This window comes from Squalius cephalus (assembly GCF_949319135.1).
Source record: "Squalius cephalus genome assembly, chromosome: 3".
NCBI lineage: Eukaryota > Metazoa > Chordata > Actinopteri > Cypriniformes > Leuciscidae > Squalius > Squalius cephalus.
Window position 1 is genome coordinate 35,294,647 of NC_137124.1, and position 12,926 is coordinate 35,307,572.

The 12,926-nt window shown below is 41.2% G+C and overlaps 1 protein-coding gene across 7 annotated transcripts in view; it reads left to right on the forward strand.

Moving 5' to 3' along the window:
- Positions 1-12,926, forward strand: part of tcf12 (transcription factor 12) — a 116,906-nt gene extending 103,980 nt beyond the window's left edge. For 4 of the 7 annotated variants that reach the window (XM_079867232.1, XM_079867233.1, XM_079867235.1 and 1 more), the window contains 7 exons: positions 3,311-3,384; positions 4,582-4,773; positions 8,363-8,477; positions 8,643-8,808; positions 9,059-9,291; positions 9,914-10,064; positions 11,591-12,926. In XM_079867232.1, coding sequence (XP_079723358.1) covers positions 3,311-3,384; positions 4,582-4,773; positions 8,363-8,477; positions 8,643-8,808; positions 9,059-9,291; positions 9,914-10,056 — 923 coding nt within the window. In that variant the 3' untranslated portion in view covers positions 10,057-10,064; positions 11,591-12,926. Of the gene's footprint in view, positions 1-3,310; positions 3,385-4,098; positions 4,171-4,581; positions 4,774-8,362; positions 8,478-8,642; positions 8,809-9,058; positions 9,292-9,913; positions 10,065-11,590 lie in introns of all 7 variants that reach the window. The other 3 variants (XM_079867230.1, XM_079867231.1, XM_079867234.1) reach the window with 1 other exon arrangement.

Genomic DNA, 12,926 nt, shown 5'->3' on the forward strand with positions numbered 1-12,926 from the left:
ATGACAGACCGGCCTGCAGAGATCCTCATTTATTAGCATGACTGACTGAGAGGAAGGGAGAGAGAGGATGACTCAGCTCAGAGACAGCCTTCATCTCCACTTAGCAGCCTGTACCTTACAATGTCACTTCCTCTTACCCTAGCACACCTTATCTTATGCTTTATTATTTAAAGAATTGCTTAATATTTTGCCAAAAAACAATTATAATATACATGTAGTCTATTTATATAAGTAAATAATGTGCTTTGTGTTTTTTTTACACTACTATTCAAATGCTTAGGGTTGGTAAGATTTTTTTAATGCTTTTGAAAGATGTTTCTTATGCTCACCAAGGCTGCATTTATTTGATCAAACATACAGTAAAAACTGTAATACTGTTAAATATTATTACAATTTAAAATAGCTGTTTTCTATGTTAATATATTTTAAAATATAATTTATTCTTGTGATGGCAAAGCTGAATTTTCAGCATCATCACTCCAGTCTTCAGTGTCACACCATGATCCTTCAGAAATCATTCCAATATGCTGAGAAAGTAACATTTCTTAGCAGTTTTGAAAACAGTTTTGCTGCCTAATATTTTTTTGTAGAAACCGATAGATGTTTTCTGAAATCTTTGTTGAAAAGTAAGTTCAAAAGAACGCATTTATTTGAAAGATTTTTTTTGTAACAATTTAAGTCTTTAGTGTCACTTTTTATAAATGTAATGTATTTATGCTGAATAAAAGAATTCACTTAAAAAAAAAAAAAATCCAACCCCAAATTTTGTGGTGATTTGTAGTGTATTTATAAAATAATTAAAATGGAAATGTAAAATTTATTTTACTCAGTATTATAAATCTATGAAATTTGTTTTAAATTTTTTTTTTATATATAAAACATTCACCAGTGACCAGTTGCATAAATGGCTTATTGGTCAACTGACTGCTAGTTGGTCAAACTAGTTCTTAAGACATATTCTTAAAGGAGAAGTTCACTTTTAAAATGAAAATTCTGTCATCATATACTCACCCTCATGTTGTTTCAAAGCTGTATGAATTTCTTTCTTCTGCTGAACAGAAAGGAAGATATTTAGAAGAATATCAGTAACCAGACAGTTTTTGGGTCCCAATGACTTCCATAGTAGGAAAAAAATATACTATGGAAGTCATTGGGACCCAAAAACTGTCTGGTTACTGATATTCTTCTAAATATCTTCCTTTCTGTTCAGCAGAAGAAAGAAATTCATACAGCTTTGAAACAACATGTGGGTGAGTATATGATGACAGAATTTTCATTTTAAAAGTGAACTTCTCCTTTAACATAGTGGCTAAGGTTATGCAACTGGCCTCAGATATTTACTGATTAATTGGCCTGGCCAAAATATAGGCATTTTGGTAGTATTTAGTCACATTTGGCACACTTATTGTCATTCTCTCTGCCTGCAGTTTTATCACATCATTAAGTTGATTTACACTCACAAGCAAGCAGTCCCCTTTGATATCTGCGGCCTTTTATTTATTTTTTGATTTAAGTTTTTTGATTAGGCTGTTCTTAGACGTTGGTGCACATTGTTTCATGATGTTATGATTAAGCCAAAGCACATCCATCTGTTTCTCCGGATTAAACTTAAACTCAGCCATTGGACCCGCTCATAGCCGGGTCTCTTCTGCCCACACCAGCCAATTAGACCCCAGCACCACGTGTGGAGTGCCGCACAGGCCCACGCTCATTTGTCAAGCTGGCCACCGGTGAGGAAGCCTTATTAAACGCTGCAATTTCTTCACATAGCCACAAAGTCATTTTTAATAGGCCCTAAATGAAAGTCTACTTCTGAGAGTTTTAAGCGAATTCCTTCAAATTAGAGCTGCTTTAGGGAGGACGAATGGTTGGAAATTCTTTACCTAAACAACTTCCAGTAACACAATAGGTGAAATTATCTTTGCATTCACTGACTTTCGAAGATTTTCGTAACGCAGGCAGAGCCAGGCGTATGTGACCACACCTGGTCCATTGCAACACTTACAGTATAACAACCGGAAAAATAGGAAATCTCTGATGATGTCAACAAAACATCTAGGGTCAATGGTGGGTCTGTTCCTGGTGGAGTCAGACTGAAGGACGGAGACCGCTGATCTCCTTCCTGAACTGATTAATGTAAATAAGCCAAAAGGCTTCCTTTGGGTCATGCTTCATTAAGAGTACTTGACCTGTTTTATTGTACACCATAGCCTTCACGCAAGACTTTTTGCAGTGCATTGTTTGCCAGTTGGAGTGAAGTAGACTTGGGAGTGAAGGCGACCCCCACTACCAGAGTTTTGATTTGTGATTAGCAGATGTGCATTCTTTTGAAACGGTGTTGATTTATGGCCAGTCAAAATCAGCACATTTAGACCGAGACCAGACCAGAGTCATTTACATCCTCATTATAGTCCTTTCCAGCCTCACACACACTTCCACAGAACAAAAACACATTCACTGAATTCTTCCAGTGATGGAGTGAATTTTGAAAGAAAAAAAGTGAAACATTGAGTCTGGGGCTGAGAATGTGGCCCAGCCAAATGAAATCTTTTGCTGCTACTTGAGTAATGTGGCAAAGCAGTGCTTTTTCTTTTCCCTGACACCATCTGACATGAGATTGGTCACATCTCTGCTCACCGTCCGGTAGTTTGTTTGTGCGAGTTGAGATCTAAGAGAGTGTCACAGTCTCATCCTGTTACGTCTAGAATATCGAGCTCCTCTGTTGAGCTCATGCAGTATTAGAGTCAAGGGAAGACACTCAGGGTCCAAGTCATCGCCTTTATCGGGGTCCTGCATTGTTCTCCCAAGCTTTTTTAGTCATGACTTCATTAATAAGAGGAAGTAGGAGATGTCCCTCAGCACTGGTTTGTGTATGTATGCGTGTAAGGGTCGTCCTCAAACCCTTCTCACATTGCAGGATATGACCCAGTCATAGGAAATGATGTGTCTGGAGACCTAGAGGAAAACAGCTCACATTGAGAATAGCTTGAATCAGCCAGGATAGGAAATGAGTTTTAGTCTATTGTGAATGTGCATCAGTACGTTGTACCATGTGCACTACATGCTAAATGGACAAAATGCTAAAACATGCATTTGTTACAGCAAAAGTGCTCCTCAACTGATAACCTGTGAATTCATTAAAATAATCAAATCATGAGTCATTTGTTCATGAATCAGACTCTATTGGTAAAGCCCATGTGCGTTGCATGAAAAACTGTGGTTCATTGCTCGTTCATTTCAGACGATCATTTTTCACCTGCTTGTTGTTATGTGTCATGTGACTAAAAAGCTCCTCTGCCTCCATCCACAGGTACAACTCAGTGGCCCCGCGCGGCTGGACAAGCACCTTCCTCCCCGAACTACGAGAACTCCCTCCACTCTCTGGTAAGAATGCCCTCCATCTCTTCCTCCCCTCCCCCTGGCACTGAGCACTTTTTAATGGACACTGTGTCAGTAGATGACTTGCTCCTGGAGGGCAGGGGGTAGCTTTACATGGACATTCCTGGCTGACAAATGTCAGAAGCGGGACGGGGAGGGGGCCGTGTGGACCGAACAATACCCATCCCTTGGGGCGTGTCTCCTGCCATCTGTCCTTTCTTGTCCGGGGTGGATGGAGATTGGCCGGGGTGTGTGAAGGTGGGGTGGTTAGGGATTGGTTAGGGTGTGTGATGGGGGGTGGGGTGCTGGCAGCTGCTGCGTTCAACCACTGCCACGGGATTCCAGGGCTGACTGGGGAACTGAGCCACAACAGGAGATCAGTTTACAGAAACACACACTTTCCTTCCCACGTCATACATTCACATAATGGAGTGTAGATAAATATTTACTCTAATGCTTTGTATGCCAGCTGCAAGTGCATTTTTATTGACCGTCCATGAGCAGCGGCACCTCCAGGAAACAGGAAATGAGCTGTGGTCGCCAGAGTGAACCATGGTTCATCATAATTAGTCACATGAACAAGTACCAAGATCTCGGCTCCTGAAGCTGCACTTCGATGCTCTGCCCGTTTTCTCTGCCGATCTCTCGTAAACTCTGCTTGCTTCTCTTTCGGTCTCATCTCTCACTGTACGTGTCTCTCCTCTTCCTGTGTGACTGTAGAAAAATCGTGTGCACCAGCAGCTTCATGAGCATCTGCAGGATGCCATGTCCTTCTTAAAGGATGTCTGCGAGGTATTCCCGCTCTTCAGACAATCATCTCCTGTCCTTCTCTTCCTTTCAGTCATCAGCTTTCCTTTGATTCGGCCATGCTTTTTCTGTTTTGTGCTTTTGTTGTTTTGCCATTTCATCTTTTATTGATCTTTTGATTATAATAATACATGAAAATCACCATATTGCGGTTAGTTAGTGGAAAACTGTCATTGATTTTTTTGTTTTTTGTTTATTCCAACAGATGTTGTTTAACTGTCTTAGCCTTCACTTTTTCTCTTAATTTCTTACTTCTTTTCCTTTTTACTTTGTTTTGGAATGTTCCTTTGCTTTAAGAGAATGTCATCAAAGTCTATGTTGATGTTTGTTTTCATTGAACCTTATGTTGTTTTCTCTTTCTCTCCCTCTCTTCTTGTTCTTCATTGCTCATTCCAGTCTCGGATGGAGGACCGGCTGGACAGGCTGGACGATGCGATCCATGTCCTGCGGAATCACGCCGTGGGCTCCACTGCCGCCCTGTCTAGCGACATCCACAGCCTGTTGGGACAAGCGCACAACGGGCCAATTTCAGCCATCGGCTCCAGTTTCCCCGCTTCTGGATTGGTCACCAACCGAACAGCACAAATGGTAAAGAAAACTTCACTGTCACAAAGGAAACTAGCTTATGTGTTTCAGATCCTTCCTGAATGTCTCATTTCTTTAGAGGTCAAAGTCTCTTACAGTTATTACAGGCAAGAGGGAGAGAATGCATGTGTTTTTTTCATTGTGCCTCCCCAAATAGGCTAATAAACAGAGTTAAGCCACCTGTTTAAAATGAAGGCCTGGCCATGTGTTGAAACTGAACCATTTTCCACCGAGAGCAGTTTAACTTAAACCCACATACTTTCCATAAGCGTAATGGCTGGAGCGAAGCTCGTTCTCCATCCTCGAGCTGCGTTCCTCAGGCTGAATGAGAAAAGCAGTCACAGTAGAATCTAGTAGATCAGTGCCGGTCTGGAAGACATTTCCGCACCGTGGCTCGCTGGGGCTGTGGGGACCTGCGTGATGTGAGACCCGCTGAAACTAAAGCGCTCTGTATCTCCCCCACCATCCCACGGCATTCATTCACTTCTTACAGAAAGATTTGCACACAGCTGTAATGGACGGAACAAGCGAGGGAGGCGTTTCCCTATGGTTTCCCAATAATAGGAAATAATCATGGCCTTTTTTTCTTCATTCAAAACAATATTTGGATTTTCTTTCAACTTTCAAATGAACTGACACTGACCTCTTTGTTTTTGTCCAAAGTAAAGCAACACTCAAAACTGTTTTCGTGAATGACCACCACTACAGTGGAAAGTTTAGCCTTGGCCAGTTGACCACGAAGATCTGACATTTCCTGATGAGCAATCCACTGCTCTCATTTAATGTTTCAAACAGGCAGTACTGCATCACATGTTAGTGAAGCTTTTATTGAACAGTTTATTGATGGCTCAAGTTTCAGCATGTACAATTAGAAAAATCATTTCGTATAAATAACTTTTTTTATAGTTTCTTCCCCTCTTCACACAAGCCCCAATGTGTGCCAATAATTTTTAATAGCCCCAATCTAAAAGAAACACATTTAAAAAATCTAAATAAAAAAAAACAGACTTCAAGACTGGATCCTAACCTAGTGTGGCATAAAACAATAAAAGCTATATTATCATGTAAATTCATGTTTAAAAAAAGTTTGTCGTAACAAGCTGATTGTAACAAGCTTTAGGACATGCTGTCAGTTGTTGGTTTGATTTCTGCAAAGAAGGAGCAACGCCCACTATGAAATCTCATTGGTCCAAAATCCAGCTCCAACTGTGCATTAAACATCAGACATCATCTTGTTTACTGTAATTGTGTCATGTCATGCAACAGTTTTGCATTGACAAGGTCTTGTGACACAATGGTAATTCATAAAAAGGATTTTTAAACATCAGATATCCTCTGATTGCCTGTGATTGCGTCACATCATGCAGCAGTTTCAAACTCAGTGTGTGTCAATGACAATTTTATTTAGACCAAACCTGTATGATGTTCTGTGAAACATGACAGAAGATATTTTGAGAAATGTCACAGTGGAAGTCAATGGTCACGAAAATGGTTTGGTTTTCAAAATATCTTCTTTCATGTTCCACAGTAGAAAGTCATACAGGTTTGGAATAACATGAGGGGGAGTAAATGATGACAGAAGTAAAATTTTTGGGTGAGCTATGCATTTAAAGCGGTAATTCATTGCTCTCGTTTGCAACAGTGACAAAAGTGATGTTCACAAATTTTTGGCTCGCCACAGCTTATGTTTTCAGTCATGATGAACAGAGGTGCGTTTTATTCAGGCAGAGAGGAGATTGCAGCGGAGTGACAGAGCCTCTCGTCTGCGCGGGAGCTGTCACACTGCTGTCAGTGGACTATGTGTTCATACACACACAAACAGAGCTCTGTGCTCCAGGCTCGACCCAAACACACACCCAGACAAGGTCCTGATTCAGCACAGCCAGCATGCTTTTATTTTGGCGCACTCTTTTCTCTTTCTGTCTCCCCTCTTTTCTTTTTCCTCCCCTCGTCTTTCTTAACAACTCAGGAAATCTGACGCTTTAGTCGTGTGTGTCTGAGCTCCTCAGCTGTATGGTAATCAAGCCCAGACAGGAAAATGGCCGCCTTCTTTGGGTGGCACCCCTCCTCCTCCGCCCCTCTTCTGCCACAGACAAAGAGTTGTTTGGACACCTGTTGAGAGTGGCGCTGAGATTAGAGAGTGGGGGAAGGGGTTCGGGCCTGGGCGGCATGGAGGTTAACAGAGGCCAACAGTGACTTAGGAACGCATTCCTGAAGGAAAAGACCCCCCACCACCCCCACCCCCCATTTCTGCTCCTTTCTCTTCCTTCTCCATGACTCCCAATCCCGTGGATCCTAGATCGTGGGCGAACATGTGCTCCTGCCTACTGTGGCAGGGGTGGAAGGAAGAGATTTAGAGGGGGGTGCAGCGGTTTCACTGCGTCGCTAATCGCATGGCAAGACGTTGATCAAATCCAGATGTGTTTGGAAGCCACCAGTGACGAATGCTGGTCAAACTGTCATTTGATGTTCAGCATGAAAGGGCAGATTGTTTGTTGCCATATGTGAATAAGCCATTTCGTTGAGTGTCCATTAAAAAAAATAAAAAAAAATCCATCCCCCCCCAAAAAAAATTCTAAATTAAATAGCTGAATAGATAATAGGCAGTACAGGATCCTAGATAATATTAGCTGAAAATGTATCTTTACCATCACAAGAATAAATTACATTTTAACTTGTATTAAAATGGAAAACTGAAATTTCACAATATTACTTTTTTAATGCATATTTGATTAAATAAATGCCGCCTTGGTGAGCATAAGAGACTTCTTTCAAAAACATTTTAAAAAGTCTTTTCAAACCCAAACTTTTAAATGGTAGTGTAGACATTGTTTTAGGCTACTTTTTTGCAGCCTTCCTCAATTCTTGCCAATAGTTAAAGTAGTAATTTAATATGTAGTCCGACAATAATAGCAAATAATGATAGATTTGAAAATGGCTAGTTCATGTCAAGTGTAAAACTTGACCTTCAGATCCCACCAGAACGCCACTTTTATTGTTTTTGTTTTATAAAAAGAAAGTTAAAATGAATTCATTATTTTTTTTAGAAACATTGCATACTCTAAAAACACTGTGTATACAAACAGTGATCAAAACAATAGAGTATACAATATACATATGCTGTATGTGCTTCATGTTGATGACCTGACGTTTGCCGCTTCCCTTCTACCACTACCCATAAAATCTTGTCTGAAATGGTGCAGCATCCAGTCCGCTGTTATGTTACAATCAACCTGCCTCTCAAAGTATATAGACACACGCTTCCAAATTGAAAACAACATGAGAGTGTTTTTTGGTGGAACAGATTCAGAACTCAGGATTGAAGTGCCTCGTGTCTCTGAGCAAAAATTTGGGGCTGTGAAGGTCATTCTTTGTAGTGTGAACACCACTCAGTTCTTCAGAGGGGAGGTCACACTCTACAGTAGGAACAGAGACTCTCTCAGCTTTGAAGTCCAAGATCTGTCTCTTCCCCGATTTAATGTAAATCACTTTTGTTTTCTCGGCACTGATCAGATGGCTTCATGATCAGAGGGACTCTTGATGTTTTGCTCTGTTCTCTGCCTCATGTATTTATGGCGATCTGTTCTGACAGGGCTCTGTTCACCGCGAAGAGACCGTCAGCCTGAACAACAACCACGGCGGCCTGCAGGCCAGCGCTGGGCCCACCTCCAGCTCGGAGCTCAACCACCAGGCAGAGACGTTCAGAGGTTGGGAAGCTTTTTTGCACCACTTTATTGTTTTGTTTTTGTCAGCTCAATGTCCATTTGGCACTTGTTAACATGTATTGGTCATATTTACCCGTTTCAGAATGTATGCTTCTTCAGCTATGATTTATATACAAGTATTAAAACAAGTGCATGTGTGTGTGACAGGAATCGCTAGCGCTCTGGCCGCTCACATTGCCCCTTCTCTGGACCTGAAGGTTGAAAATCAAGAAAAGGATGACATGAACGATAACCAATCCTCAGACGACCTCAAATCAGACGACGAGAGTGATAAAAGGGATATGAAACAGAATCGGGGGAGCACCCGACCAAGGCAAGGCAACCGTTCATCAAAGCACTCCCTCTAAAAGTGTCCTTCAACACTTCAGCATTGACCTTAGAGACAGTGAATATTCAGATAAGCTAGAGTCATTAAATATTAGTATAGAACACCACTTAGATTTACTTTTTATGCCTGAAGTTTTACTCCTTAATACTTGAAGATTTTCAACACACGCAGTGTTCAGGTGTTGAGGCCACATTGTTCCCGCCATCTCGTCTGACAGCTGTGAATTGTTCTGCAGCAGTGTAAATGAAGACGAGGACCTGAACCCCGAGCAGAAGGCGGAGCGCGAGCGCGAGCGGAGGATGGCCAACAACGCCCGCGAGAGGCTGCGAGTCCGGGACATCAACGAGGCGTTCAAAGAGCTGGGCCGCATGTGTCAGCTGCACTTGAAGAGCGAGAAGCCCCAGACCAAACTGCTCATTCTTCACCAGGCCGTCGCCGTCATTCTCAGCCTCGAACAGCAAGTTAGAGGTCAGACGCCGTCCTGCATAATGCAATTATGTCATGTTTATATAAGGCCTGGCAGTCAATTAAAATACGTAATCATGATTCATCTAGGAAATTAATCTAAGTTAACTGTAAAAAAAAACAAATGCAATTAATTCTACACAACATCCAGGAGCATTTCTTGCCTTTTATCAGAAGCAAAAAAAGTGTCCCATATTTTGGTACTGTTTTTGACAGTATTATATGTGGATATATACTGATATACAGTTGTTCACAAGCTACACGCACAATAAAAAGCTGCTTCATTGTTGACAAATGATTGAAGACAAGTTTTGTTTTTTTCATACAGTGCATTGTTGGTACTGTAAATATCCACCTCATCCATCATCCAAATCTGGCATTTTGTGAAAACACACAAGACATGATTACTTAAATATTATCAGGGGAAATGATTCTCCACTGTAATCTCCACTGTCAGACAAGGATTTATCAGTAATATTTTACTTGGGCCCTTGGCAACAGTGCTAAATTATGTTAATCAGTTCAGCAGAATAGCTGGTTTTAATATAAGCCAATAAATGCTACATCTTATTGCTTTACAAACTCAACAAAAATGGTGAGATAATGTGAATTCTCCTGTGTGCAGAGAGGAACCTAAACCCCAAAGCAGCCTGCCTTAAGAGGAGGGAGGAGGAGAAGGTGTCAGGGGTTTCAGGTGACCCCCAGCAAGCCCACCCGCCTGTGCACCCGAGCCTCACAGACACATCCAACCCCATGGGCCATCTGTGAACAGCCAGGTGAGCACGATCAGCTCCACACAGAGATGTGAAACGGGCAGGCGGTTAAAACACGACACCACGAGCAAGATTTTTTCTTTGCTATTGCTTAGACACAAGCTCTGTTCCAAACCCTAGTGAGCTGCATCCTTGCCTACCTTCCTTTTGGAACAGTATTTATATTGTGAATGCACCCGATGTCTTAAAGGGATAGTTCATCCAAAACCGTCATTATTGACTCCAAACCTATTAAACTTTTGTTTATTTTCAAAACACAAAGATATTTTTAATGAAACCTGAGAGATTTCTGTCCCTCCGTTGAAAGTCCATTCCACCAAAACTTTGACACTTCAATTAGTTCATAAAGACATTGTTAAAGGAGAACTCCGGTCAATTTTAACATTGAGCTCATTTTTTTGTAAATTTGGAGTGCTGTCAATACAGAGAACAACGACAAAAATCGGTGTTGCCTACACCGTGTTATCCTCTTTTTAAAATTTGCACCCTGTTGACTTAAATGGGGCAAGTTTTAAACCTGCTTTTAGCCTCTTAACATCCTTGATGTGTCATTACAAGTGCCCATGTGAGTGATTCCTTCAGAGTGAACGCGGGTGAATCTGACTGCAGTAGATGTGAAAGATATGAATAAAAATGATGTTTATTCAGCCAGCGCACATACCTGTATTTACATCCTGTTTTCGGTCGAAGTCCACAGTAGTCGATTGTCGAGTTCACGCGCATTGGTTTAGTACCTATGATCACGCGCGTGAACTCGACAATCGACTACTGTGGACTTCGACCGAAAACAGGATGTAAATACAGGTATGTGCGCTGGCTGAATAAACATCATTTTTATTCATATCTTTCACATCTACTGCAGTCAGATTCACCCGTGTTCACTCTGAAGGAATCACTCACATGGCTGGGTACTTGTAATGACACATCAAGGATGTTAAGAGGCTAAAAGCAGGTTTAAAACTTGTCAACAAGTCAACAGGGTGCACATTTTAAAAAGAGGATAACACGGTGTAGGCAACACCGATTTTTGTCGTTGTTCTCTGTACTGACAGCACTCCAAATTTACAAAAAAATGAGCTCAATGTTAAAATTGACCGGAGTTCTCCTTTAAAGTAATCACTGAACATCCAAAATAGTAAACGGCACTTCAAGCATATTTGATGTGCACTATGTATGAGTGTTGATCTGTTCACTATATAAAGCGATCACGTCTCTTCGGAAAACTTGGATTAAGCTACTCAATTCATATGGATTACGTTTATGATGTCTTTATAAACTTTTTGTTGCATTAAAGTTTTGGTGTAATAGACTTTTAACAGAGGGCTTCATTAAAAATCTCTTCATTTGTGTTTCAAAGATGAACGAAAGTCTCATGGGTTTGGATTGACATGAGGGTGAGTAAAATGATGATAGAATTTTCATTTTTGGGTGAGCTAAGTTTTTTTAATACACGATACACATGAGAATGCGATTTGAGTGTCAGCACAGTGCGTCATAAGCAATGTCCTTAACTTTCCCTCACTTTTCAGATCAAATGGATCCCGATGGCGTGTGTTAGACAGAGTCGGTGACCTTGCTTTCCACGGGCGGACAGGACTCACAGTTTGTGACACAAATTTGAAAAGACAGACCACTCGAAGCAAAATTCCACCGTTAAGCAATCCTGAGATAGAAGAAAACTGGCAAGTGCCCAGCTCCCTGTGAAGACATCCCATATCGATAAGCAACTTTCTGCCCACCAGAGAAAAAAACAAAATCAAGCATAAAATCCCCTCAGCACATATCGCTGTCTGCAAGCCGTGTGCCGCAGCTGTACAATCAGAGACTGTCGACACCCCCTCCACCCTGTACGTGGAAGTTGCCTTGTGCCTAAACTGAATTGACGAATGCATTGTAACAGCAATTTTTTTTTCTTTTCTTTTCTTTGTTTGTTTGTTTTTTTTCCTATTTATTATGTTACTGAGCTGTAAGTCTATGTTTAAAGGGAAAAGTTCTGACATGGCTATGAGAATCTGGTGGCGTTTCAGTAGATCTGCAGTTTGTCCTTCACATCAGAGTCGTGAGCCTCTCTCTCTCCTGTCGCTCTGTGGATGGGCCACTCGGCTCAAAACGTGAGATTAATATATTCGGATCAAATTCCGTGCCCTTTGTAAAAGAATCTGATGGTGTTTGAACGTTCAAAGACTCAAGGATCCCTGTGTCTAAAAAAGAAAAGGTAAAAAAAAAGAAGTAATATATTATTTATATTTATCGTACATTCATTCCGCAAATGACAGCATGAGAAACCAAAACTACCTAATTCTTTATGACGTATGTTGATAGTGTAGCTCAGAGTCCTCGTCACAGACAGAAAGTTACGGGTGAGGCGAGATGGGATGAGCCTGTGCGTTTTTTTGACCAGGACGATGGTGGAACGGCAAACTCTGGCTTTACTGAAAGGCCGAAGGTCAAACACGAGCTGGCATGTTTATACTCATTCGTGAGCAGTGCAGATACGGAAAGCAGAACGTTACAAAACCCCAGCATTCCCTGCATATTTCTTAGTGTCTTAAACGGGAAAAGGGACGCGGTCTCGTCCTTTTGATTCCTTTGCCATATAGTGTTATTATGGGTAAAGAGGAAGACGTATTTCCGATACAGTTGATTTGTATTCAGACATTACATTATTTGGCGGAACAGCCGTGGTTATGCCGAGGGCATCTGTGCTGAGGAATCTCTGTTATACCGCGAGACATGGCACTGTTGGAAAAGAGTTGGATTTACAACGAAGACCATTAATTCACCTGGCCTGAATTGAAGTTTTGTTTTATGTTCTTTTGTTTTTCTAAAACCATTAACAATTAAAAAAAAAAGAGAAAAAAAAAA